Raw genomic sequence first — 25869 nt, forward strand, 5'->3', positions numbered from 1 at the left:
TAGCTGATACCCCAGTGGTTAGCCTCTAGGCTGTTTCGGCCGTGGGACGGTCCAAGGTTGGACCGTTTTGCCGCACCCCGGAACGCCAAGCTCCCGACGTACGTAACACTCCTGCTGACTCCAGGAGCCTGGGCCAGGCTCACTTTGCTAGCCCCGTGGACCCACTTAGTTGTGTACGCCTTTCCTCCCTTCCCGCTAGTTCACCGGGCACCGGAGAAAAGCTTCGACAGGTGCACACCCACATATTATCATGGGTTGCACCCAATTGGCCAAGCAAGGTCTAGTTTCCACTTCTGTTGGGAAGGCTAGTCGAAGCGCCAGCAGTGCTTCCGGACTTACCGGACCTGCCGTCCCAACCAGACGGCGCACTACCAACGAGCCCAGCAGCTATCACTTACACGCATAGAGGCTCTCAGTAGACCCGCACATATGAAAGCCTTATCTGAGCGGGCTGCCAACGTCCTGGCCAGGGCGAACAGGGATTCCACCTACGCGGCCTACATTTCTAGGCTGCAAGCATACACTGATTGGTGTAGCGGAAGGGAGATTGATCCATACCATCCCTCTATTGGCTAGGTAGCAGGCTCCTTCGTCCACCTGTTTGACGAAGTGGGTTTGTTCTACGCAGCGAGCATTGGCTACAGGTCGGTCTTGTCCCCCACCACTCTGAACGTACGGGAACAAGACTAGCCGATTGTCCTATTTTTAGGAGACTATTTACTGCTTTCCAGACGCCAAGACCCCATACAAGGGAGCCGCCCAACTGGGACTTGTCGGCTGTGTTGTCTGCTCTAAGCAGACTGCCTTTTGAGCCTCTCCAATCAGCACCACTCAATTTTTTGATGTGGAAAATAGTCTTCCTACTGGCCCTCGCCTCAGGTACAGTACAGTTCTCGCAGAAGCTTTGGCTTTTGTGGCATCATTGTCGCCTACGCATGGCTTCATTGTCGCCTCAGCATCGCATCATTGTGGCATCAGCTTCGCGTCATTGAAAATTGAAGCTGTGTTCGCCTCGCTATTTTGTGGCATCATCGTGGCCTCAGCTTCGCAGTCTCATGGCATCAACATGGCATCAGCTTCAATTTATTGTGACATGAGTATGACCTCATTATTTGCACGCAGAAGGGCAGTAAACAAAAACATGTACAGAAGTTCGATATGTAATCGATTTGAAATTCAAGGCGAATAAAATAATATGATCAAGAGTAAAATGGCATTTTAAAAAGATATCTTGTTTAATTATTTTAGTGTTGCGAGTATTGGGCACCAAAAACTTTGCGAAGTACATTACAATCGGCAAGGTGACGAGTTTCATATTGACTGGAAGGAAAATCGTGATAAATTCAAATCACACGATGCAATCGTCGTTCTGATACAACACAATTTGCTGTATACAAAGTGAAACTGTTCTTGTCATAAAATTTACCTTTTTTCGCTCATTTTATTTGCTGCTAGAAGAGCAGATTCAGATTCCTCATTTCGGTGGTGTTTTTCTATGTTTCGTTTAGTTTTAGCCGAGTCCGACCCCATGCCCGGACTACTAAAACATGCAATACACACGTACGCCGCCTGGTGCGTCGGCGTCGTCGCCAGTCATCTTGATACAAAGTTCCAAAACAAGTGCGTACATTTCCAACATATGATTGGATGGTTGTGGTGGCGTCGGTCTGGTAAATTTTGACAACCAATTCTCAAAGTTAAGTCACGATCAGTGATCTGAGCTCAGTCTATACGTACTTTAAAAGTATTCTCACAAATATATTTTCGAATGAAAACGAGCCACATGCCCTGTAAAAAATCGAATAGCGCTTGACATGCAGAAATAATTTATTGGGCTTCAGAAAAAAACGTGTCCATTTAGTGTGGCCGTAAATATTTGGTGACCAGCCGATGAACAATTTGAAAATCATGATTCACACGGAAGTCCTTCGATACTGAAAATCATCGACCCCAGGCTGGTTTACCTTATTTCCCAACTTGCAAAACTGATTTGTATCTCAGCCCTGTTTTTTTTTTCTTTTTTTGAACTGAGGTAAAATCCCATCCGTTTGTCAAAATATACCGATGTTTTTCAGTGAATAATTGCGAAGCCTGTCACAGCACAAAAAAAAAATTGTGAATCGACGATGGAGATTGGATGGTACGACGACCCTTCAATTTGCGTTAAATATGTTTTGTTACAACATCATTGATTGGCTGAGAGTCACCTGATCGGAGCACGACCTGGGTCACAGAACCATATTTGTCCGTATTATCAACAGGACTTTGCGAGAAAACCACACCCACATTTTCAACCATTTTAGCGCGGAAGTTGCCAACAAATGTCGAAAACTCGTGAATTTTATGAATTCGAATAAAATAAAGCTAGCGATTTGTAAGACTGGTTAATAATATATCCCCCGATGCTCTTCGATTTTTTTATTTCAAGGTGAGAAATAGATACTAGTAGTTGAAGTTCCATCGATTTCAAGGCGACTATTTAACCGCGACAACTCTACGCTCTGTTGTAGTTTTGCGAGGTGAAACAAAAATACAATAAATAGTACTTGTTTAAATTATTTGGTTGTACAGCCCGCAAATTACGAGACATGATCCCCATGAACTGCGATAAATAAATGCTGATTGTGTTGAATGACGGACGTCGGGACCGTTTGGAGAAACAAATTACGGTCGGTAGACATTTCAAACAAATGAAATTATTAACGAAAGACGAGATTTTTCTAGGTATTTACGATCATACGGTCATACCAAATATATGCAAAATTGACAAATACACAAAGAGAGGTGTAATAGTAGGTCATTTTTGACTCCCATGTGCGAAGCACAAAATGGGAGTCTTTGCAGTTAGTGTGTCTGTATGTGTATGTGTGTATGTGTGTGTGTGTGTGTGTGTGTGTGTGTGTGTATGTGTGTCCGACTGTTCCACTGCTATCTCAAGAACCATACATCGGTTTTTGATGAAACTTGGTGCATAGATGCTCTGGGCCAATGCGCAGATTTGATTAGGTTTTGGTAAAAATCCATGCTCGTTAATTACCTAATTTGCATGATAATTAGCTAATTTTTAGCTGTTCTATGACTGTTCCACTGATATCTAAAGAACCACTCATTGGATTTTGATGAAACTTGGTACATAGATGCTCTGAACATATGCGCAGATTTGATTAATTTTTGGTAAAAATTCGTGCATATTAATTACCTAATTTGCATGATAATTAGCTATTTTTTAGTGGTTCCATGACTGTTCCACTGATATCTAAACAACCACTCATTGGATTTTGATGAAACTTGGTACATAGATGCTCTGAACTAATGCTAGGTTTTGATTAGTTTTTGGTAATAATCCGTGGATACTAATTACCTAATTTGCATAATGATTAGTCAATTTTCGGTTTTTCCACTGATATCTCAAGTACTAATCATCACATTTCAATGAAACTTGGTACATAGATGTCATACGACACTGCACAGACCTTATAGTTTTTATGGTAATATCATTACATATTAATTACCTAATTTGCATAATTAATTAATTTTCAGCATTTGATATAAGTAGTTAGCATTACATTTCAATGAAACTTGGTACATAGATCCTTTAGTACTATGCAGAGACCTGATTAGTTTTAGGGTAAATAATTGTGCATATTAATTACCTAATTTGCATAATTAATTGTCAGCTTTTCTACTGATATCTAAAGTACTAATCATCACATTTCAATGAATCTAGAATTATGCAGACCCAATTAGTTTCCGGTAAATATTTGTGCATATTAATCACCTAATTTGCATAATTAACCAACTTTCACACTGATATCTCAGGTACTATACATCACATATCAATGAATGTACATGGATGCTGTAGGACAATAGACAGACCTGAATAATTGTGGGTTAAAATCTGTACATATTAATTACCTAATTTGCATAATTAACCAATTTTAAGCTTTCACACTGATATCTAAAGTACCGTAAAAACTCCAAAATTTCGACCGGTTTTAAATAATTGGTGTTAGAAATGTGACGTGTTTTTAGAGTCAAAATTAAGGTGCATTTTCGGACGGTCGAATTTTTCAGAATAGAAATCAGCAAATGAAAAAATGGGGATGATAGACAGTGTGCTTCATTAGTTTTTAAAAAATGCAATGTCCGTCAATTGACGTAAACTTCCTCATGTTTCACGGTAAAAGCAAAGGTCGTGGCCGAGTTGTAACTCAAAATCTAAACAAAGTCATCAATCAGTGAGTATTATGACAAGCAAAACAAAACATCAAGACGCGGAGAAGAGGTCAGCACAAAACTAATAGGTCAAAAGACAAAGCTGTCTCGCACTACCTAGGAAAACTTGCGAATGTTCGAAGTACAGGTATCCATTGGACAAAAGATACATGGAAGTTTAGCAAACTATCTCCCCGACCCAGTGCAATGTATCCGGTTAGAATCAAAGCTCACGTGTCCCTTATTTGAGGGACCAAATTCTGCCGTAAATTCGCCCTTGGATAAATAAAATGGGATTTAAGAAAATAAAATGGGACTTTTAAGGTGTATTTTGGCGTCATTTTTCGGACATTTCAATCAATCCTGTCGGCTAAAATAGAGTCTAAGTTTTACCGTAGTCATTGACGTCTGTCTATTCAAGAGTACACGTGTATGATTTTTATCGTGACTAGCGTGAGCGGGTAAGCTTCCTTTCGAGAATGAGCTGTTATCACTGTGAACAATGTTAAATTATTCTTCAGATGACCAGTTTATTTTTTAAAAACAACTAATTTTTTTATTTAAAAAAAATCATGCCGTTTTCGCATCAAAATCCAAGCCAAAATATCGTACTACAACATCAATCTCTTCCGCATTGCGTTCAATAACATTAACATATTTAAATAAGCTATGGTAATTTGAACACGTTGGCATCATCCAGCTTTTTGCTTGGTTAATTAGCGATTTGACCTATTTGACCTAAGAGAACATGGCGGATACCCTACAGCATCAGACATTTATACGAGACCGGAATCATTCGCTTACGATGAAACTAAGTTGACTTTTATTTGTATTTCATAACCATTCAACAAATTTATTTTGTGTACATTATTATAATCACTACTGAGTACAGTAATAATCAACAATTCAGAAACGCAGCATGCCGAGATTTTTGTGTTCGTTTTTATTTGAAACTTCGTTTATTTAGAATATATTTTCGTTACCAATAAAATAAAAATCTCTCAGTCAATCAGAAACCCGGATTCATGCCTTCGAGGAAGGTCCCGTTTGAACGCTCACATCGTTTTTTTTTTTGTCGTTTGCGGGAAAACTAAAACTGGTCGCAATTTTCGAATAAGAATGAGTCGGCAATTTTTAGTGGAGTCGAAAATTTGGAGGTAAATAAAACACCGAAGCCCGGCAAATAAACAGGTGGGCGAATTTTTAGAGGGGTCGAAATTTTGGAGTTTTCACGGTACTAATTATTCCATTTCAAGGAAACTTAGTACAAAGATGCTCTAGGACAATGTACAAACCTAATTAGTTTGGGGTAAAAATCTGTTCATATTAATTCCCTAATAAGCATAATAATTCATAATTTTTTGGTTCTAATCACATTTCAATTAAACTTGGAGACATAGATTTTCTGTTACATTGCGCAGACCTCATTAGTTTTACACTCAAATCTGGTCATATTAATTTTCTGATTTGCATAATTAGTTTTCAGCTAAGTAATTTCGAATTATATTTAATGTGTCTCCAATACTCTCAGCACATGGGAGTTCTTTCTAAGCTTTCTTTGATTATTTTAGCCTTAGAAATATTTTCTTTCACTCAGTCCACGTCCATGCGTGGGAATTCTATTTAGCTTCATGGTCCTTCGGCTTGTCTTCTGCTTGGGGGGAAACAACAATAATTATACAAATCGTAAACTCAACACAATCAGGAAAAGAAACCCAGACAACCATGTTGTACTTCTGTTGAATACATTTTATAGCAGTGCGTCACGTCGGAATATTGTCTAAAATAAAATATTCAATCCCAGCCAAATCTAGGTCAAAGGGTCAGATTGCGTGCATATAATTATAGATAGTTAAAACAAAAAGTATTTGAACTTTTGACGGTTGTTCAACATCTATGCACGGTTACTAAACTAGTAACCGTGATCTATGAAAACCAGAAAATTTTTAGTAGTCCGAATTTTTGCACGGTCGAAAATAAAACGGAAATTGACTGGTCAAAAGCGGAAGCGGTCAAGAGGTTTGGAGGAAATGAGTACAGTACTTCTTTGTTTGATGAAGCGATGCTGATGCCACATTGTCGCCATAATGAGGCCACAATGAAGCGAAGCGATAATCGCCTAACTTTTTAATGTCGCGACATTGAAGCGATGCTGAAGCCATAACAATGCCATAATGATGCGATGCTGAAGCGAAAGTGAAGCTGAAGTGAAGCCAAAGCTTCCGCGAGAACTGTACTGTAGGCGCCGGTCAAAGCTAGACGCGCACTATCCTTTGCGGACGGTTGTGCCGCTTTTATGGGCGATCAAGTTGTACTAAGACACGAATCGGGTTCTCGCCAAGAACAAAATCCCAGGACACGATCCTCAACCGATCGTCATCCCCCGGCGGGCAAATATTGTCAGTCCGGAGGATCAGGAGGAATTGCTTCTCTGCCCGGTCCGAGCGCTGAGTTGCTACGAGAACCGTATCAGGTTTTCCAGACGGGGAACCAAACACATGTTTTTGTGTTACGGCCCTGGCAAGTTGGATAAGCCGGATTCCCCGACTTCCATCCCCAGGTGGATTACTGCGACTGTACTGGAGGTCTATAATACACTATCCTCCTCAACACAGACCTTGCAGAGACACCAAGTACAAGAACATGAGGTCCGTGCGTTTGCTAACTCACTAGCGCTAGCGTCAGGTGCCCCCCTCAAACACATTCTGAGGGCAGGCTTCTGGAGAACGCAGAACGTCTTCATCAACTACTACCTAGGAAACACCCAATCTATTGAGCAGGGTCTCTTCAGGTTAGGCCCCGTTGTAGCCGGTCAGGCCTTGTTTGCTGACCCAGCCCGAACGACTGCAGGGGCCTCTGCGCATAGGCGATATGTCAGTCTCTGCATTTTTGCGGGCAGATTGTCCGTTACACTAGCACTTCCTGGAAGCTCCCAGGTTTCGCTTCTGTCGACCTACGCCCTCATGCGAACTGTTTCGGTCCTACTTCAAGCTTATCACCCCCGAGTTCAGCTTGGGTCTAGCTTTCTCGGGCACACCGAACCCTGTCACCACTGCAGCATTGGCTTCTTGCTTCTGGGACAGCACAGGCAAGGTAAGACACAACCCTTCATGGGTCTTAACTTAGGTCTTTTTGAGTTTGTTTTCATCCCGGACTGGGAAAAGACTTTCATCATTGCTTTTTTTTCTGTTTGCTCGGAAAAACCCGCCACCTATCGGTGTCTGACTCTGCCTACAGTTCAAAATAGTCATTTTGACTGACCGGAGTCTATGGTGGGTAATTGAACGTAGTGAATTTAGGCGAGGGTTCTTCAAACCCGCCTATTCACATAGTTCATACCCACCATAGACTCCGGGTCCCCCCCCCCAACCTCCCCACTCTTTCCGTCGCGTTGGTCTAAGTCCTCGAGGCGGAGAGAAAGGAACCAGAGTGATGGACGGCTACCTATGGTATTGCCATGTGGCCTCAGTCACGTGGGTTCGTGACGTAAGGGGTAAAAGAATCTTGAGGTCATGGGGCTTCCCCTGACCTAGATTCTATCTCTCCATCACCGGCAGAATCGCTGATTAATGCCTACAGTTCAAAATAGTCATTTTGACTGACCGGAGTCTATGGTGGGTATGAATTATGTGAATAGGCGGGTTCGAAGAACCCTCGCCTAATTTCATTTACAGTGCTATATCAGTTGAACTCTATTACATCTAACTCCTCTGTATTGTGTTGTCATTTCATTCACAGTGTTATATCAGTTGAACTCTACTACATCTAACTCCTCTGTATTGTGTTGTCATTTCATTCACAGTGTTATATCAGTTGAACTCTATTACATCTAACTCCTCTGTATTGTGTTGTCATTTTATTCACAGTGCTATATCAGTTGAACTCTACTACATCTAACTCCTCTGTATTGTGTTGTCATTTCATTCACAGTGCTATATCAGTTGAACTCTATTACATCTAACTCCTCTGTATTGTGTTGTCATTTCATTCACAGTGTTATATCAGTTGAACTCTACTACATCTAACTCCTCTGTATTGTGTTGTCATTTCATTCACAGTGCTATATCAGTTGAACTCTATTACATCTAACTCCTCTGTATTGTGTTGTCATTTCATTCACAGTGTTATATCAGTTGAACTCTACTACATCTAACTCCTCTGTATTGTGTTGTCAATTCATTCACAGTGCTATATCAGTTGAACTCTATTACATCTAACTCCTCTGTATTGTGTTGTCATTTCATTCACAGTGCTATATCAGTTGAACTCTATTACATCTAACTCCTCTGTATTGTGTTGTCAATTCATTCACAGTGCTATATCAGTTGAACTCTACTACATCTAACTCCTCTGTATTGTGTTGTCACTTCATTCACAGTGCTATATCAGTTGAACTCTATTACATCTAACTCCTCTGTATTGTGTTGTCATTTCATTCACAGTGTTATATCAGTTGAACTCTACTACATCTAACTCCTCTGTATTGTGTTGTCATTTCATTCACAGTGCTATATCAGTTGAACTCAATTACATCTAACTCCTCTGTATTGTGTTGTCAATTCATTCACAGTGCTATATCAGTTGAACTCTACTACATCTAACTCCTCTGTATTGTGTTGTCATTTCATTCACAGTGCTATATCAGTTGAACTCTATTACATCTAACTCCTCTGTATTGTGTTGTCATTTCATTCACAGTGTTATATCAGTTGAACTCTACTACATCTAACTCCTCTGTATTGTGTTGTCATTTCATTCACAGTGCTATATCAGTTGAACTCTATTACATCTAACTCCTCTGTATTGTGTTGTCATTTTATTCACAGTGCTATATCAGTTGAACTCTACTACATCTAACTCCTCTGTATTGTGTTGTCACTTCATTCACAGTGTTATATCAGTTGAACTCTATTACATCTAACTCCTCTGTATTGTGTTGTCATTTCATTCACAGTGTTATATCAGTTGAACTCTACTACATCTAACTCCTCTGTATTGTGTTGTCAATTCATTCACAGTGCTATATCAGTTGAACTCTATTACATCTAACTCCTCTGTATTGTGTTGTCATTTCATTCACAGTGCTATATCAGTTGAACTCTATTACATCTAACTCCTCTGTATTGTGTTGTCACTTCATTCACAGTGTTATATCAGTTGAACTCTACTACATCTAACTCCTCTGTATTGTGTTGTCAATTCATTCACAGTGCTATATCAGTTGAACTCTACTACATCTAACTCCTCTGTATTGTGTTGTCATTTCATTCAGTGTTATATCAGTTGAACTCTATTACATCTAACTCCTCTGTATTGTGTTGTCAATTCATTCACAGTGCTATATCAGTTGAACTCTATTACATCTAACTCCTCTGTATTGTGTTGTCATTTCATTCAGTGTTATATCAGTTGAACTCTATTACATCTAACTCCTCTGTATTGTGTTGTCAATTCATTCACAGTGCTATATCAGTTGAACTCTACTACATCTAACTCCTCTGTATTGTGTTGTCATTTCATTCACAGTGCTATATCAGTTGAACTCTACTACATCTAACTCCTCTGTATTGTGTTGTCACTTCATTCACAGTGCTATATCAGTTGAACTCTACTACATCTAACTCCTCTGTATTGTGTTGTCAATTCATTCACAGTGTTATATCAGTTGAACTCTACTACATCTAACTCCTCTGTATTGTGTTGTCATTTCATTCAGTGTTATATCAGTTGAACTCTATTACATCTAACTCCTCTGTATTGTGTTGTCAATTCATTCACAGTGTTATATCAGTTGAACTCTACTACATCTAACTCCTCTGTATTGTGTTGTCATTTCATTCACAGTGCTATATCAGTTGAACTCTACTACATCTAACTCCTCTGTATTGTGTTGTCACTTCATTCACAGTGCTATATCAGTTGAACTCTACTACATCTAACTCCTCTGTATTGTGTTGTCATTTCATTCACAGTGCTATATCAGTTGAACTCTACTACATCTAACTCCTCTGTATTGTGTTGTCAATTCATTCACAGTGTTATATCAGTTGAACTCTACTACATCTAACTCCTCTGTATTGTGTTGTCAATTCATTCACAGTGCTATATCAGTTGAACTCTATTACATCTAACTCCTCTGTATTGTGTTGTCATTTCATTCACAGTGCTATATCAGTTGAACTCTATTACATCTAACTCCTCTGTATTGTGTTGTCAATTCATTCACAGTGCTATATCAGTTGAACTCTACTACATCTAACTCCTCTGTATTGTGTTGTCACTTCATTCACAGTGCTATATCAGTTGAACTCTATTACATCTAACTCCTCTGTATTGTGTTGTCATTTCATTCACAGTGCTATATCAGTTGAACTCTACTACATCTAACTCCTCTGTATTGTGTTGTCAATTCATTCACAGTGCTATATCAGTTGAACTCTATTACATCTAACTCCTCTGTATTGTGTTGTCATTTTATTCACAGTGCTATATCAGTTGAACTCTACTACATCTAACTCCTCTGTATTGTGTTGTCATTTTATTCACAGTGCTATATCAGTTGAACTCTACTACATCTAACTCCTCTGTATTGTGTTGTCATTTTATTCACAGTGCTATATCAGTTGAACTCTACTACATCTAACTCCTCTGTATTGTGTTGTCATTTCATTCACAGTGCTATATCAGTTGAACTCTACTACATCTAACTCCTCTGTATTGTGTTGTCACTTCATTCACAGTGCTATATCAGTTGAACTCTATTACATCTAACTCCTCTGTATTGTGTTGTCACTTCATTCACAGTGCTATATCAGTTGAACTCTACTACATCTAACTCCTCTGTATTGTGTTGTCATTTTATTCACAGTGCTATATCAGTTGAACTCTACTACATCTAACTCCTCTGTATTGTGTTGTCATTTCATTCACAGTGCTATATCAGTTGAACTCTACTACATCTAACTCCTCTGTATTGTGTTGTCACTTCATTCACAGTGTTATATCAGTTGAACTCTATTACATCTAACTCCTCTGTATTGTGTTGTCATTTTATTCACAGTGTTATATCAGTTGAACTCTACTACATCTAACTCCTCTGTATTGTGTTGTCACTTCATTCACAGTGTTATATCAGTTGAACTCTATTACATCTAACTCCTCTGTATTGTGTTGTCATTTTATTCACAGTGTTATATCAGTTGAACTCTACTACATCTAACTCCTCTGTATTGTGTTGTCACTTCATTCACAGTGTTATATCAGTTGAACTCTATTACATCTAACTCCTCTGTATTGTGTTGTCATTTTATTCACAGTGCTATATCAGTTGAACTCTACTACATCTAACTCCTCTGTATTGTGTTGTCATTTCATTCACAGTGTTATATCAGTTGAACTCTACTACATCTAACTCCTCTGTATTGTGTTGTCACTTCATTCACAGTGCTATATCAGTTGAACTCTACTACATCTAACTCCTCTGTATTGTGTTGTCATTTCATTCACAGTGCTATATCAGTTGAACTCTACTACATCTAACTCCTCTGTATTGTGTTGTCATTTCATTCACAGTGCTATATCAGTTGAACTCTATTACATCTAACTCCTCTGTATTGTGTTGTCATTTCATTCACAGTGCTATATCAGTTGAACTCTACTACATCTAACTCCTCTGTATTGTGTTGTCATTTCATTCACAGTGCTATATCAGTTGAACTCTACTACATCTAACTCCTCTGTATTGTGTTGTCATTTCATTCACAGTGCTATATCAGTTGAACTCTACTACATCTAACTCCTCTGTATTGTGTTGTCATTTCATTCACAGTGCTATATCAGTTGAACTCTACTACATTTTTGCCACACTATGGGGACGTGAGCAGTACACTTTGTATGGCATCTTATTTGTGGTGTTTGCCATACTACTCAGTGTCACTGCCTGCATATCAGTGGCTTTAACATATTTCCAGTTATCAAGTGAAGATTATCGTTGGTGGTGGAGATCTGTTTTCAGTGCTGGGTAAGTAAAACAGCTTGTATCCATTCATTGTATTTACCTTATGGTTAAAAAATAAACAATTTGTGTCTGATCATCAGTTTGCAAGTCGGTTCAAAACGGGATGGCTGTGACTTATTTTTTGGGGTTTCTGCTAATATATTGTAGAAACAGAAGTAAATGAAAAATGTCATGGGGATAACAACAATCTGTATTCTGTGTTTTCTTTCTACTTGAGTGCACACCCAACACAGGCACTAAGTATTAATACATACAACATATTAACATTATTTATTCATGTTTATTTGCAGATCAACTGGTTTCTTTGTATTCTTATATTCACTATTCTACTACTACAAGCGGTCAAACATGTCTGGGTCGCTACAAACAGTGGAGTTCTTTGGTTGGACGTTATTAACGTGTTTCATCTTCTTCTTAATGCTTGGAACCGTCTCGTTTTTCGCTTCATTGAAATTTATACGCTACATTTATGTGAACTTGAAAATGGATTAAGCTGCCACCCCATCATGGATGAGCTCTCACTCCTTCAATGCAGTTGTGTGCTCCAGTCCATATGCACTATGCTATAAGGTCACTTAAAAACAGATCATGGGGTATAGCAGGCTGTAAATACTGCAACATAGAGCATTTTGCATGTTTTTATAGTTTTTATTTTCTCTTAATGTGGCCAGGGTTCCTATGGATCTTATGTTTTGTTTTTACATTCTTAAGGCCTTGAAAAAGTCTGGAATTTTTTTCGGACAGGTCTTAAAATTTCAAAATAGTGCATGACATGCTATCTGACGACTTTGTCAAGGAGTTTGACTTTCCAAGCATAGACAACTTTTCTGAAAGTGTATATTTTGATGCAAAAAATAGATTTTAATTTTCAAAAATATGATGAAACTTGTAAGAACCCTGCATGCACATAGAGGTTAATCATACAAACATAAATATAGTAAGATTGTCAAAAAATGTCGGGGTTTGAGTTGTCGGGTTCCAAGGTAGATTGGTTCTGTTGTCAACACAAATTATGTATCACTAACTACTCATCAAGATACGTAAAAAGTGTTGAGCCATATTTCATTTGCTTTGCATTGTTCAAATGTATATACACAAATATTATATTCGCAATATGGTGTACATAGCTGTAGTAAGATTAACATAGAGGTATTAAGTATTGCAATGATATTTTGAAAATGGAAGATTTTGACAATTTAGAAATTATGATTTAAAAAGATATACTTAAGTCACAAGATGGCAATACTACCTGTTGAGTCAATTGTAAACTGTGAAACGTTTTGACTATCGTTAATCTTCGGTCTTGAAATTTTATAAATCCAATGCATGAAACTTGCCTCTAGAGGGCAGTATACTTAGTTCTGTGGTTTTACTAAGAGTTAAAATCCTGACTACTCTACAGGATGGCGTTTTGTACTATTTTAACCTGAATTATCTCAAGTACACTTTAGTCTGTTGAGATTTAACATATTCATTTGTTTTGTCTGATTATTTGTTCTCAATATACATTGATGTCATTAGAGAATTCAATTTGTTTACACCTATAGCATTTACCGTACTCTGTAATGCTGCACCTTTTTGGTGTAAAACTCACTGCACCTGGTGGTATAGCAATAAAAACTGCATGTTGGCGGCCACTGGATGAACACTTGATCATTGATTATTCAAGAGCATTTTAGCTCCCATTTTATTTATTCTTTTACTTCGCCGAGTTTCACTGAGATAAAATTTGTAAGAGCAGTGTGTCATGTTCATAACTGTCTGTATCGTCACTTGGACTAACAAACAATTCGTGTATATGATCAATGACAGTCACTATAAATATTTTTACAATTTTTGCTTTTGATGATTATACAATATTATCAGTTCATTTGATTATTCACAGTGATGAACCAAGTATATTTATGTTATCTATTGTATGAGGTTACTGTCAATTTTTGAGGTGCATGAAAATATGGGTGTGGATCATTAGATGCACTACTTGTACTACTTGTAAGCATTGGGAAATAATAAATTAATTGTATTTCACAATTTAGTTGAAACTGTGATAGTGAGCCCTCTAGAGGGGAGTTTTATAAAACCTAATACCAAAGGAATAAAATGTCTACTACTAGTTGAACAAATTTAACTTTTAAGGGCCCAAGTCAACAAATTTCAAACACGCATGTTTTCTGAAATTTCGATCAAAACTTAATAGAATAGAAAATTATGTCCAATTGGTCTACAACAATTATAGAAAAACTGGCAAAATGTTACATCAAAATTTGGTTAATTCTATCATCAATCTTTCTAGACAGTCACCTGATGACACCAAACCTTTATATCAATAATCCCTTTTTCAACATTGTATATTGGAGGATTAATGTGGTAAGTACAATCATTCTATTCCAGAAGTTGTGCAATAACTGAACTCCAGATTGAACTGAAACATTTTGATATTCTTACAATCACATGTATGGTAAAAAAAAAAGTTAAATTCATCCTATTAATTCGGGGTGCTCAAAATGATATAAATTTGTATATTTTTAATGTTTTTATACAAATTTGTTTTAGTCCTCGAACACAGTTGATCTCTTCAAACTTCACAATTCATCATACATAATATTATACATATGCACATCTATATTTTTCACGATCTGATTCAAGATTCATTTTTGTACTGAAAAATCATCAAAATCTAGCATTTATCTTTTTACAGATAGATTTTGTTCAAACTTAGTACATACATACATTGGACATTATGGGACATTTATGCACATTTTTCACATCGGATTTGAAATGGCTGACTGGTGGCCATTTTGTTTTAATCAATGCGGTTCTACAGCCATATCTCTGCCATGCTTTGACTGACTATGTTCAATTTTTATCTATTCATTATACATTATAGATATACAGATGTATTTAAAATGGCTGACTGGTGGCCATTTTGTTTCAATTATAGCTGTTTCAGAGAAATATCTCTCAATATGGACAAGTACTCATTAGATGATCGGATAGAAAATCAAGCATCTTCTGGACTGTGCCATGCATGGCTTGTATTTAAAGAAACGTGTTGCAAAAAAATAATATGGACACTGTTTGATTAAGTAAATCTCTAGTGCATGATTGCAACAGGAAAGCACAGAACAATGTACTACCGATGTCAACAAAATTTGAACTTGATTCGGGCATGTGGCTTTACAACAATGAATATACCAATAGATCATACCATTTCCTCAGTCAACACAGATAGAAGACTGAAAGTCTGATGCTACGCAGGTGTCACTATACTAAATGTATTTACATAATGTGATTTTTCTTTCCATTGGTTCTCCAATTAAATAAAAATCAATATTCTAAGATATATTTAGCACTGATGTGAGAATAAGTCGCAAGCTTAACGTACAGCAATGAATTTCTCAGTTATAGTGGTAGATGGCGCTGTTTCAGTGACCAATGTAATCCACCAGTCAGAACCACCTGTTGAGGATTCAACTACACCAACTTAGGGGGTTTCTTAAGAAACTACTTGTCATAGCAACCTACTGACACAATAAAAAAGTGCAAAGTATTGATTGGTCACAATGTATCATTTGACAGTGTTACTATCCTGGCCGTGTTGAGGCTCGATTTCAAGCTGACAGTGAATCCCGTCTCCATAATTGTTAGTTGCTGTATTGGGTAGGCGTCAGAGTGAAGTAGGCTGCTTTCTCCCTCCGTGTGACTCCTATAACATTCTTGCATTTGCTACATTCCTTTGCTCCTCAAAGTAGTGTGATGTTTTGTACTTGTGGGGTTACTGCTGCTTTCTTTTAAAACTAACCCTTAGTTTTCTTAAGCATAACATTCACTGTTAAAACTAAATAATCACTTTATAAACTGTGCCGTGTTTTTTGGATATGGTGCCCCATTTACAGTGCATCTTAATAAAGACATGTAATCAGATGAAACATGTGACTTTTCATTGCCCACCTTACACTGTAATGCACATACTAGTAATTATAGGCTTTGGGGAGGTTGCCAATTTGTCATGACTTTATATCTCGTGTTGTTGCAGAGTATTTCCTTTGTTTGCCACATTTCTTGGAAGACTTCCAGAATGCTATCAAATTTGACAGCACCTTTTCTGCAATAAAAAAATGCAAACCTTGTCAAAAGCTCAGCTGCAAAGTATCCAATTCTCTTATGAGGAAACATTGTTATAAATGGATAACATGAGGTTTGACTTTGATGTATATGTCATTGTTATTCTGTTGAATTAGTTGACAACATCTGGATGTGGTCTCATAATGTCAAAATGAAACAAAATTACAATATGAATGGCTTTCAGTTGTTGTATGAATACAACAATCAATAAATTACAGTTGTATTAATTAACCTTGAAGTACTCTCTGGAGTCACTTTATCGTGTTGCTTAGTCAATGGTTGGCAGTTTTTCTTAATACATATTCATATTTGACATGTATGCGTGCCACATTGTGAACTTTGCAATTCAGTCCATCACTGAGGTCAGTATAATGTTTACATAGGGTCAATATTACAGTTGTAACAATCAATAGTTAAAATCAATCAACTCGGTGAAATGAAACACTTGGACAACAAGTAGCATGTTTTGATCAGTTAATACAACACATTATTCGTCAAGTAACCCCCCCCCCCCCAATACCAATAACTCAGGAGTTGTCAAACCCACATTTTTGGTACATTACTTCCAGTCATTAAAACTTTAACCACCAACAACTGAGACGAATAATAAAAAGATAAATAATAGGAAAAACATACTTAAGGTGATAGGAATTTTGGGTGAAAACAAAAATATGGTGTCTGTAACTGGCAGTAACTCTATATTTTACATGTTGTGTTTGAACTTGATTTTGAAAATTCTTTATCTGGCATAAGCTGACATTCATAAAAATCTGTAAACTTGCTGGAAATGTGCAACTGTGTCGGAACGGGGGGTGCTAGTGTGATTACAAAGTATGGGGCTTTTTCCTCACAGACACAAGTAACCCATTTAATTTAGCTTTAACATAGACGAGCACAGAACTTTACTGAAGCCTTCGAACTCGAGTGAAGGAAACTGAGAAGGAAATGTCTACGCTTGTCGTTACACGAAATCTCAGCAGAGATTATACCTAGTATAGCAATTATTAAATATAGTTAGATTTTTCTCACTTTTATATACACAAGGTCTGAAAGTACCAAGCTTACTTGAAATTCTAACAGGTCTTAAATAGACATAATTTTTTGACAGTTTTCATGACAATCATTTGAAAACTTGCTTCCTGTTTTTCTTTGTTTACATAAGATACATTTGATATATTAAGATATTTGATGCTTGATGGCATGGAAACGCATAAACGACTATCTGTATTTCAGGCAAGCAGGGCAAGGTTGACTCTAAAGTATCCCTTATTCAATTGTACTATGCGTCACATGATAGCAATAGCATATTTTGTGTGCAGCAACAAGAAAATCTCGTGTTCTAAACTAAAATCAAAGAAAAATGTACGCAATAAGGAGACGTAAAGAAAATCTAGTTTCTCACTGTGCAACAAAACGAATTGTTTACTGTCTAGGATATACACAAGCTTTGGTATAACCTACCAAGGTCTAGTATATACACAAGCTTTGGTATAACCTACCAAGGTCTAGTATATACACAAGCTTTGGTATAACCTACCAAGGTCTAGTATATACACAAGCTTTGGTATAACCTACCAAGGTCTAGTATATACACAAGCTTTAGTATAACCTACCAAGGTCTATGATATACACAAGCTTTGGTATAACCTACCAAGGTCTAGTATATACACAAGCTTTGGTATAACCTACCAAGGTCTAGTATATACACAAGCTTTGGTATAACCTACCAAGGTCTAGTATATACACAAGCTTTGGTATGACCTACCAAGGTCTATGATATACACAAGCTTTGGTATAACCTACCAAGGTCTAGTATATACACAAGCTTTGGTATGACCTACCAAGGTCTAGTATATACACAAGCTTTGGTATAACCTACCAAGGTCTAGTATATACACAAGCTTTGGTATAACCTACCAAGGTCTATGATATACACAAGCTTTGGTATAACCTACCAAGGTCTATGATATACACAAGCTTTGGTATAACCTACCAAGGTCTAGTATATACACAAGCTTTGGTATAACCTACCAAGGTCTAGTATATACACAAGCTTTGGTATGACCTACCAAGGTCTATGATATACACAAGCTTTGGTATGACCTACCAAGGTCTATGATATACACAAGCTTTGGTATAACCTACCAAGGTCTAGTATATACACAAGCTTTGGTATGACCTACCAAGGTCTATGATATACACAAGCTTTGGTATAACCTACCAAGGTCTAGTATATACACAAGCTTTAGTATAACCTACCAAGGTCTAGTATATACACAAGCTTTGGTATAACCTACCAAGGTCTAGTATATACACAAGCTTTGGTATAACCTACCAAGGTCTAGTATATACACAAGCTTTAGTATAACCTACCAAGGTCTAGTATATACACAAGCTTTGGTATAACCTACCAAGGTCTATGATATACACAAGCTTTGGTATAACCTACCAAGGTCTAGTATATACACAAGCTTTGGTATAACCTACCAAGGTCTAGTATATACACAAGCTTTGGTATGACCTACCAAGGTCTATGATATACACAAGCTTTGGTATGACCTACCAAGGTCTATGATATACACAAGCTTTGGTATAACCTACCAAGGTCTAGTATATACACAAGCTTTGGTATGACCTACCAAGGTCTATGATATACACAAGCTTTGGTATAACCTACCAAGGTCTAGTATATACACAAGCTTTGGTATGACCTACCAAGGTCTATGATATACACAAGCTTTGGTATGACCTACCAAGGTCTAGTATATACACAAGCTTTGGTATAACCTACCAAGGTCTAGTATATACACAAGCTTTGGTATAACCTACCAAGGTCTAGTATATACACAAGCTTTGGTATAACCTACCAAGGTCTATGATATACACAAGCTTTGGTATAACCTACCAAGGTCTATGATATACACAAGCTTTGGTATAACCTACCAAGGTCTATGATATACACAAGCTTTGGTATAACCTACCAAGGTCTAGTATATACACAAGCTTTGGTATGACCTACCAAGGTCTATGATATACACAAGCTTTGGTATGACCTACCAAGGTCTAGTATATACACAAGCTTTGGTATAACCTACCAAGGTCTAGTATATACACAAGCTTTGGTATAACCTACCAAGGTCTAGTATATACACAAGCTTTGGTATAACCTACCAAGGTCTATGATATACACAAGCTTTGGTATAACCTACCAAGGTCTAGTATATACACAAGCTTTGGTATAACCTACCAAGGTCTAGTATATACACAAGCTTTGGTATAACCTACCAAGGTCTATGATATACACAAGCTTTGGTATAACCTACCAAGGTCTAGTATATACACAAGCTTTGGTATGACCTACCAAGGTCTATGATATACACAAGCTTTGGTATGACCTACCAAGGTCTAGTATATACACAAGCTTTGGTATAACCTACCAAGGTCTAGTATATACACAAGCTTTGGTATGACCTACCAAGGTCTATGATATACACAAGCTTTGGTATGACCTACCAAGGTCTAGTATATACACAAGCTTTGGTATGACCTACCAAGGTCTAGTATATACACAAGCTTTGGTATAACCTACCAAGGTCTAGTATATACACAAGCTTTGGTATGACCTACCAAGGTCTAGTATATACACAAGCTTTGGTATAACCTACCAAGGTCTAGTATATACACAAGCTTTGGTATGACCTACCAAGGTCTATGATATACACAAGCTTTGGTATAACCTACCAAGGTCTAGTATATACACAAGCTTTGGTATAACCTACCAAGGTCTAGTATATACACAAGCTTTGGTATGACCTACCAAGGTCTATGATATACACAAGCTTTGGTATGACCTACCAAGGTCTAGTATATACACAAGCTTTGGTATAACCTACCAAGGTCTATGATATACACAAGCTTTGGTATAACCTACCAAGGTCTATGATATACACAAGCTTTGGTATAACCTACCAAGGTCTAGTATATACACAAGCTTTGGTATAACCTACCAAGGTCTAGTATATACACAAGCTTTGGTATAACCTACCAAGGTCTAGTATATACACAAGCTTTGGTATAACCTACCAAGGTCTATGATATACACAAGCTTTGGTATAACCTACCAAGGTCTAGTATATACACAAGCTTTGGTATAACCTACCAAGGTCTAGTATATACACAAGCTTTGGTATAACCTACCAAGGTCTAGTATATACACAAGCTTTGGTATAACCTACCAAGGTCTAGTATATACACAAGCTTTGGTATGACCTACCAAGGTCTATGATATACACAAGCTTTGGTATAACCTACCAAGGTCTATGATATACACAAGCTTTGGTATAACCTACCAAGGTCTAGGATATAAATCACATGCAGCCCTCTACATACTTAGTGGTTGACATTTCATCTAAAACCAAAATACAAAATTAATATATGTTAATCTCATTTTAGTATCTGCTAGGTCATTGAAGGTCACCAAGAGGTCAGCAACTAAATATAACTTTATGGCAAGTTCATTCGTTATTGTGGTTCTTTGTGTCTGTTGTGTTTTCAATTGGTTCATTAAAGACAGCAGCGACACCATTCACTGTATCCTTTTATGACTGTAAACCACACTGTAAACATCATCATGACTAGAGCAGGTCTGACAAAATAAATATCATTGTACTCTGTATCTACAGCAATGCTCACATTATGTTCCTTTATGAATAATTTGCATTGCTCTCTGAATCTACAGCAATGCTCACATTATGTTCCTCTAAGGATAATTTGCATTGCTCTCTGTATCTACAGCAATGCTCACATTATGTTCCTCTATGGATAATTTACATTGTTCTCTGTATCTACAGCAATGCTCACAGTATGTTCCTCTATGGATAGTTTACATTGTTCTCTGTATCTACAGCAATGCTCACAGTATGTTCCTATAAGGATAATTTACATTGTTCTCTGTATCTACAGCAATGCTCACAGTATGTTCCTCTATGGATAATTTACATTGTTCTCTGTATCTACAGCAATGCTCACATCATGTTCCTCTAAGGATAATTTGCATTGTTCTCTGTATCTACAGCAATGCTCACTTTATGTTCCTCTATGGATAATTTGCATTGTTCTCTGTATCTACATCAATGCTCACATTATGTTCCTCTATGGATAATTTGCATTGTTCTCTGTATCTACAGCAATGCTCACAGTATGTTCCTCTATGGATAATTTGCATTGTTCTCTGTATCTACAGCAATGCTCACAGTATGTTCCTCTATGGATAATTTGCATTGTTCTCTGTATCTACAGCAATGCTCGCATTATGTTCCTCTATGGATAATTTGCATTGTTCTCTGTATCTACAGCAATGCTCACAGTATGTTCCTCTATGGATAATTTGCATTGTTCTCTGTATCTACAGCAATGCTCACAGTATGTTCTTCTGTGGATAATTTGCATTGTTCTCTGTATCTACAGCAATGCTCACAGTATGTTCCTCTATGGATAATTTGCATTGTTCTCTGTATCTACAGCAATGCTCACAGTATGTTCCTCTATGGATAATTTGCATTGTTCTCTGTATCTACAGCAATGCTCGCATTATGTTCCTCTAAGGATAATTTGCATTGTTCTCTGTATCTACAGCAATACTCACAGTATGTTCCTCTATGGGTAATTTGCATTGTTCTCTGTATCTACAGCAATGCTCACATTATGTTCCTCTAAGGATAATTTGCATTGTTCTCTGTATCTACAGCAATGCTCACAGTATGTTCCTCTATGGATAATTTGCATTGTTCTCTGTATCTACAGCAATGCTCACATTATGTTCCTCTATGGATAATTTGCATTGTTCTCTGTATCTACAGCAATGCTCACATTATGTTCCTCTAAGGATAATTTGCATTGTTCTCTGTATCTACAGCAATGCTCACATTATGTTCCTCTAAGGATAATTTGCATTGTTCTCTGTATCTACAGCAATGCTCACAGTATGTTCCTCTATGGATAATTTGCATTGTTCTCTGTATCTACAGCAATGCTCACAGTATGTTCCTCTATGGATAATTTGCATTGTTCTCTGTATCTACAGCAATGCTCACTTTATGTTCCTCTATGGATAATTTGCATTGTTCTCTGTATCTACAGCAATGCTCACATTATGTTCCTCTAAGGATAATTTGCATTGTTCTCTGTATCTACAGCAATGCTCACATTATGTTCCTCTATGGATAATTTGCATTGTTCTCTGTATCTACAGCAATGCTCGCATTATGTTCCTCTATGGATAATTTGCATTGTTCTCTGTATCTACAGCAATGCTCACATTATGTTCCTCTATGGATAATTTGCATAGTTCTCTGTATCTACAGCAATGCTCACATTATGTTCCTCTAAGGATAATTTGCATTGTTCTCTGTATCTACAGCAATGCTCACATTATGTCCCTCTAAGGATAATTTGCATTGTTCTCTGTATCTACAGCAATGCTCACATTATGTTTATGTCTTGTGGAAACTACATGTATAGAGAGAAATAGAAATGTTGTCTTGTGGAAATCTTTGTTTGACCTTTGTTTGTGCATTTCCATCAATCAATTGACCATCCGTATAAGGTGCAGGAAGTGGAGGGGAAGTCAAACAAAAAGTGGTACATATATTACAATTTATAGTTTTTAGAAAACATTTACATCCATTATGCTTGTTTTAATTTCCTGACTGTCCAATATTCCATTATGATTTATTTGTGACATGTGGCAGGTGCACTCTATACTGCTTTTCCGGCTTCTCTGTTTATTTTCTGTTACAACTATAAAGACCTGTCTCTGTAATGAGGTCAGTCTGCACATCTATAATATCTTGAATCCACACAAATTTAAATAATAAGAATATATGATATGCATATCATATATTCATAGAAATCATTATCAAAAATAATCATGAAATTAAAAATGTAAGACAATAAAGAAATGCTAAAAAGTCAATCCGTCTTACAAATAAAGTGAAAACTGAGGTTTATATTCGTTAAATTAAATATACTTATAAAATTGGAATAGTTGTCTTAATATTCACGTAAACATACCAGACTTATGGTCTTTGTACACAACAGATGTTTTATAAGTACTAATTACATTTGCTACTTAAAGCATTACAATTCTTCATGGTTTAGTAATTCTTTCACTATCCCTATACTCCATTAGTATTGTGTTTATAATGATTGCCCTCAAGGGGGGTAACAAAGGCAAGTCTGAATGTTAGTAGTATCCCTGCTTTGGGGGATAACGGAGGCAAGTCAGAATACAAGTTTATATAAATGTAAAACAATACTCCAGTATACATGTTTAATGTTTTAGTTAATTGATTTAATTTCAAAGTTTTAGTGAAAAGTCCTGAAGTGTTATGATAATACATTGAAGTCAGCAACGGCATTATTTATAAACTCAAACACGTTTACACAGTGTACAAGCTTAAGCAGTGACGTAGACTGTTCCTATTTCTGTCTGATACGAGAGTGCTTTGTGGAATAGAAGGAAGTGCCTAGCCAATCTAATTGTCTGCATTTCAATAAGCTGATTAATAAATATAATTATAAAAAATGATTTTACTGAGAGTGTAGATACCTTGTATAATATATACTCTATCACTAAAAACAGTAACCATGACAACTGATATATTACTTGTGAACAAGAAAACATTGACTTTCCCATAGTATTTATACTTACAATAGACCGGGTACTTACTTAAAATAGATTGTTGTAAACAATGACAGTAAAACATGAAAAACACCTGGATGTTTTGATTTAAACAGCAAGCAATGCACAACATTCACATATTTATTCGGTTACATCTGTGTTGAGACCCTCCTTAAGAATTAAAGTTGAAATGTACAATCATGCAAATACCAATAACAAATCACAACCCCTCATTTGAATCTTGTATTATATTTATTTTACAGTTAACCACATCCATGAGTAATGTGAAACGATGGCACAGAATGTCACTATGAATGATTTCATGACAATGCATATGATGTATCACTAAACACAAATATCCACAGACTTCCTTTGATCTCAATTTGACTGCAATTGATAGTAATTAATGTTATTATGAAATCTCTTGATTTGTAATACTGACTTTAGTTCTAGTCACTTACATATGACTATGAACTGATAAAAACAAATATATTTGCAAGAATGCTAAGAAGATACATCTTGCTGGTTTACTTGAACTAAAGAGAATGCAGTAAATTAGCCTTAATAAAAAACATTTGTGAAAAATGTGAAGCTCAATTCTGGAGAAGATTGCCCAATGACAACAAAGGCACAAACCATAAAAATAAACTGAGAACTTACAGAAAATTAAAAACAGATTTTTCTGTAGAGAAATAATTTTCTCTTTGTGAAATTAAAGAAGTTGGAATGTTACTGTCATGTCAGTTTTATGCCAAGGAAGGAGATAGTTTGTTCAGAAAATATAACATATTACTCAAAACAACAAAAACAATGAGAGTTATTAATTAATATATTAAGTAATTAAGATAAAAACATTATAAATGATGTGGTGAAACACATCTATAACTGTTTTAATATACAAGAAAATTCAATTAAAAGTGAAATGTTTAAACTAGCTGCTCCAGAAAATACAAATTAATCATTTTTATTTTACTAGAAATTTGAACGTCTTGTTTCCCTCCTGTATTGTTAGTGTGGGGTTTTTTAGGTTCTTAGAATTCATTACTTTATTGTACACTTCATCAAAACCTGAAATATGTAATATGATAGCAATAAATATTCTATTCTATTCATATAGATGATATAAAAATGTGAGATGCAAACAACAGCTGATCTATTACACAATCCATTCATATAAAAAAGTTGTTTAAAATTTGTCTCACTATTTGTGAATGAAATGATGAGAAGCTAATAACATTTAGACTAGCTAATGACATTCCATCATTCCTTTTATACATTAACAGCTGTTAGCATTCCTCTTTATTTATTCAGATTATTTCACAAATAATTTACAAATTCATGATTATGTGTATGTGGTTAACATTGGCTATGCATGCATACACTGTGGCTGTCAGCTGCAAATTTATATTTATTTATTTATAACACACGCACACTCCCCTGAGTGATGGAAATGGTAACAACTGAAAGAAAAAAGCTGAAAAAGAAAAAAAAAAACATGATAGAGAAATACCAAACAAGTATACACACACATATATCTAGGGTTATATTGTTAATGATTCTGTCAACACTATACCCCATGGTCTTTTATTATTATAGTTACTTGATATATGCATACTGATGACATAAAGTCCTAATTACATGTAGTTAGTAAACTAATACAGTTGTATTGTGTACAAAACTATCTGACCTCTGACCTGAGATATGGGACAAGTTGGTGTATATTACTACAAGTTTAAAATCTGTTACTTGTAATAAATGAAGAAAAAGGCTCTTCAGTCTGGTGGTTATTCTGTCACCTGCTTTGGCATGTAACAAACATTATTTATGAATG

General features: G+C 36.4%; 1 protein-coding gene across 1 annotated transcript in view; it reads left to right on the forward strand.

Annotated features, from left to right (window-relative positions):
• Window positions 1-13110, forward strand: part of LOC102805880 (transmembrane 9 superfamily member 1-like) — a 70145-nt gene extending 57035 nt beyond the window's left edge. The window contains exons 13-14 of the mRNA XM_085508175.1: window positions 12044-12235; window positions 12523-13110. Of these exons, the coding sequence (XP_085364301.1) occupies window positions 12044-12235; window positions 12523-12724 (394 nt within the window). The 3' untranslated portion in view covers window positions 12725-13110. The remainder of the gene's footprint in view (window positions 1-12043; window positions 12236-12522) is intronic.
• The last annotated feature ends 12759 nt before the right edge of the window (window positions 13111-25869 follow it).

The sequence above is a fragment of the Saccoglossus kowalevskii genome, chromosome 14 (assembly GCF_978046115.1).
Source record: "Saccoglossus kowalevskii chromosome 14, keSacKowa6.1, whole genome shotgun sequence".
Taxonomy (NCBI): Eukaryota; Metazoa; Hemichordata; class Enteropneusta; family Harrimaniidae; genus Saccoglossus; species Saccoglossus kowalevskii.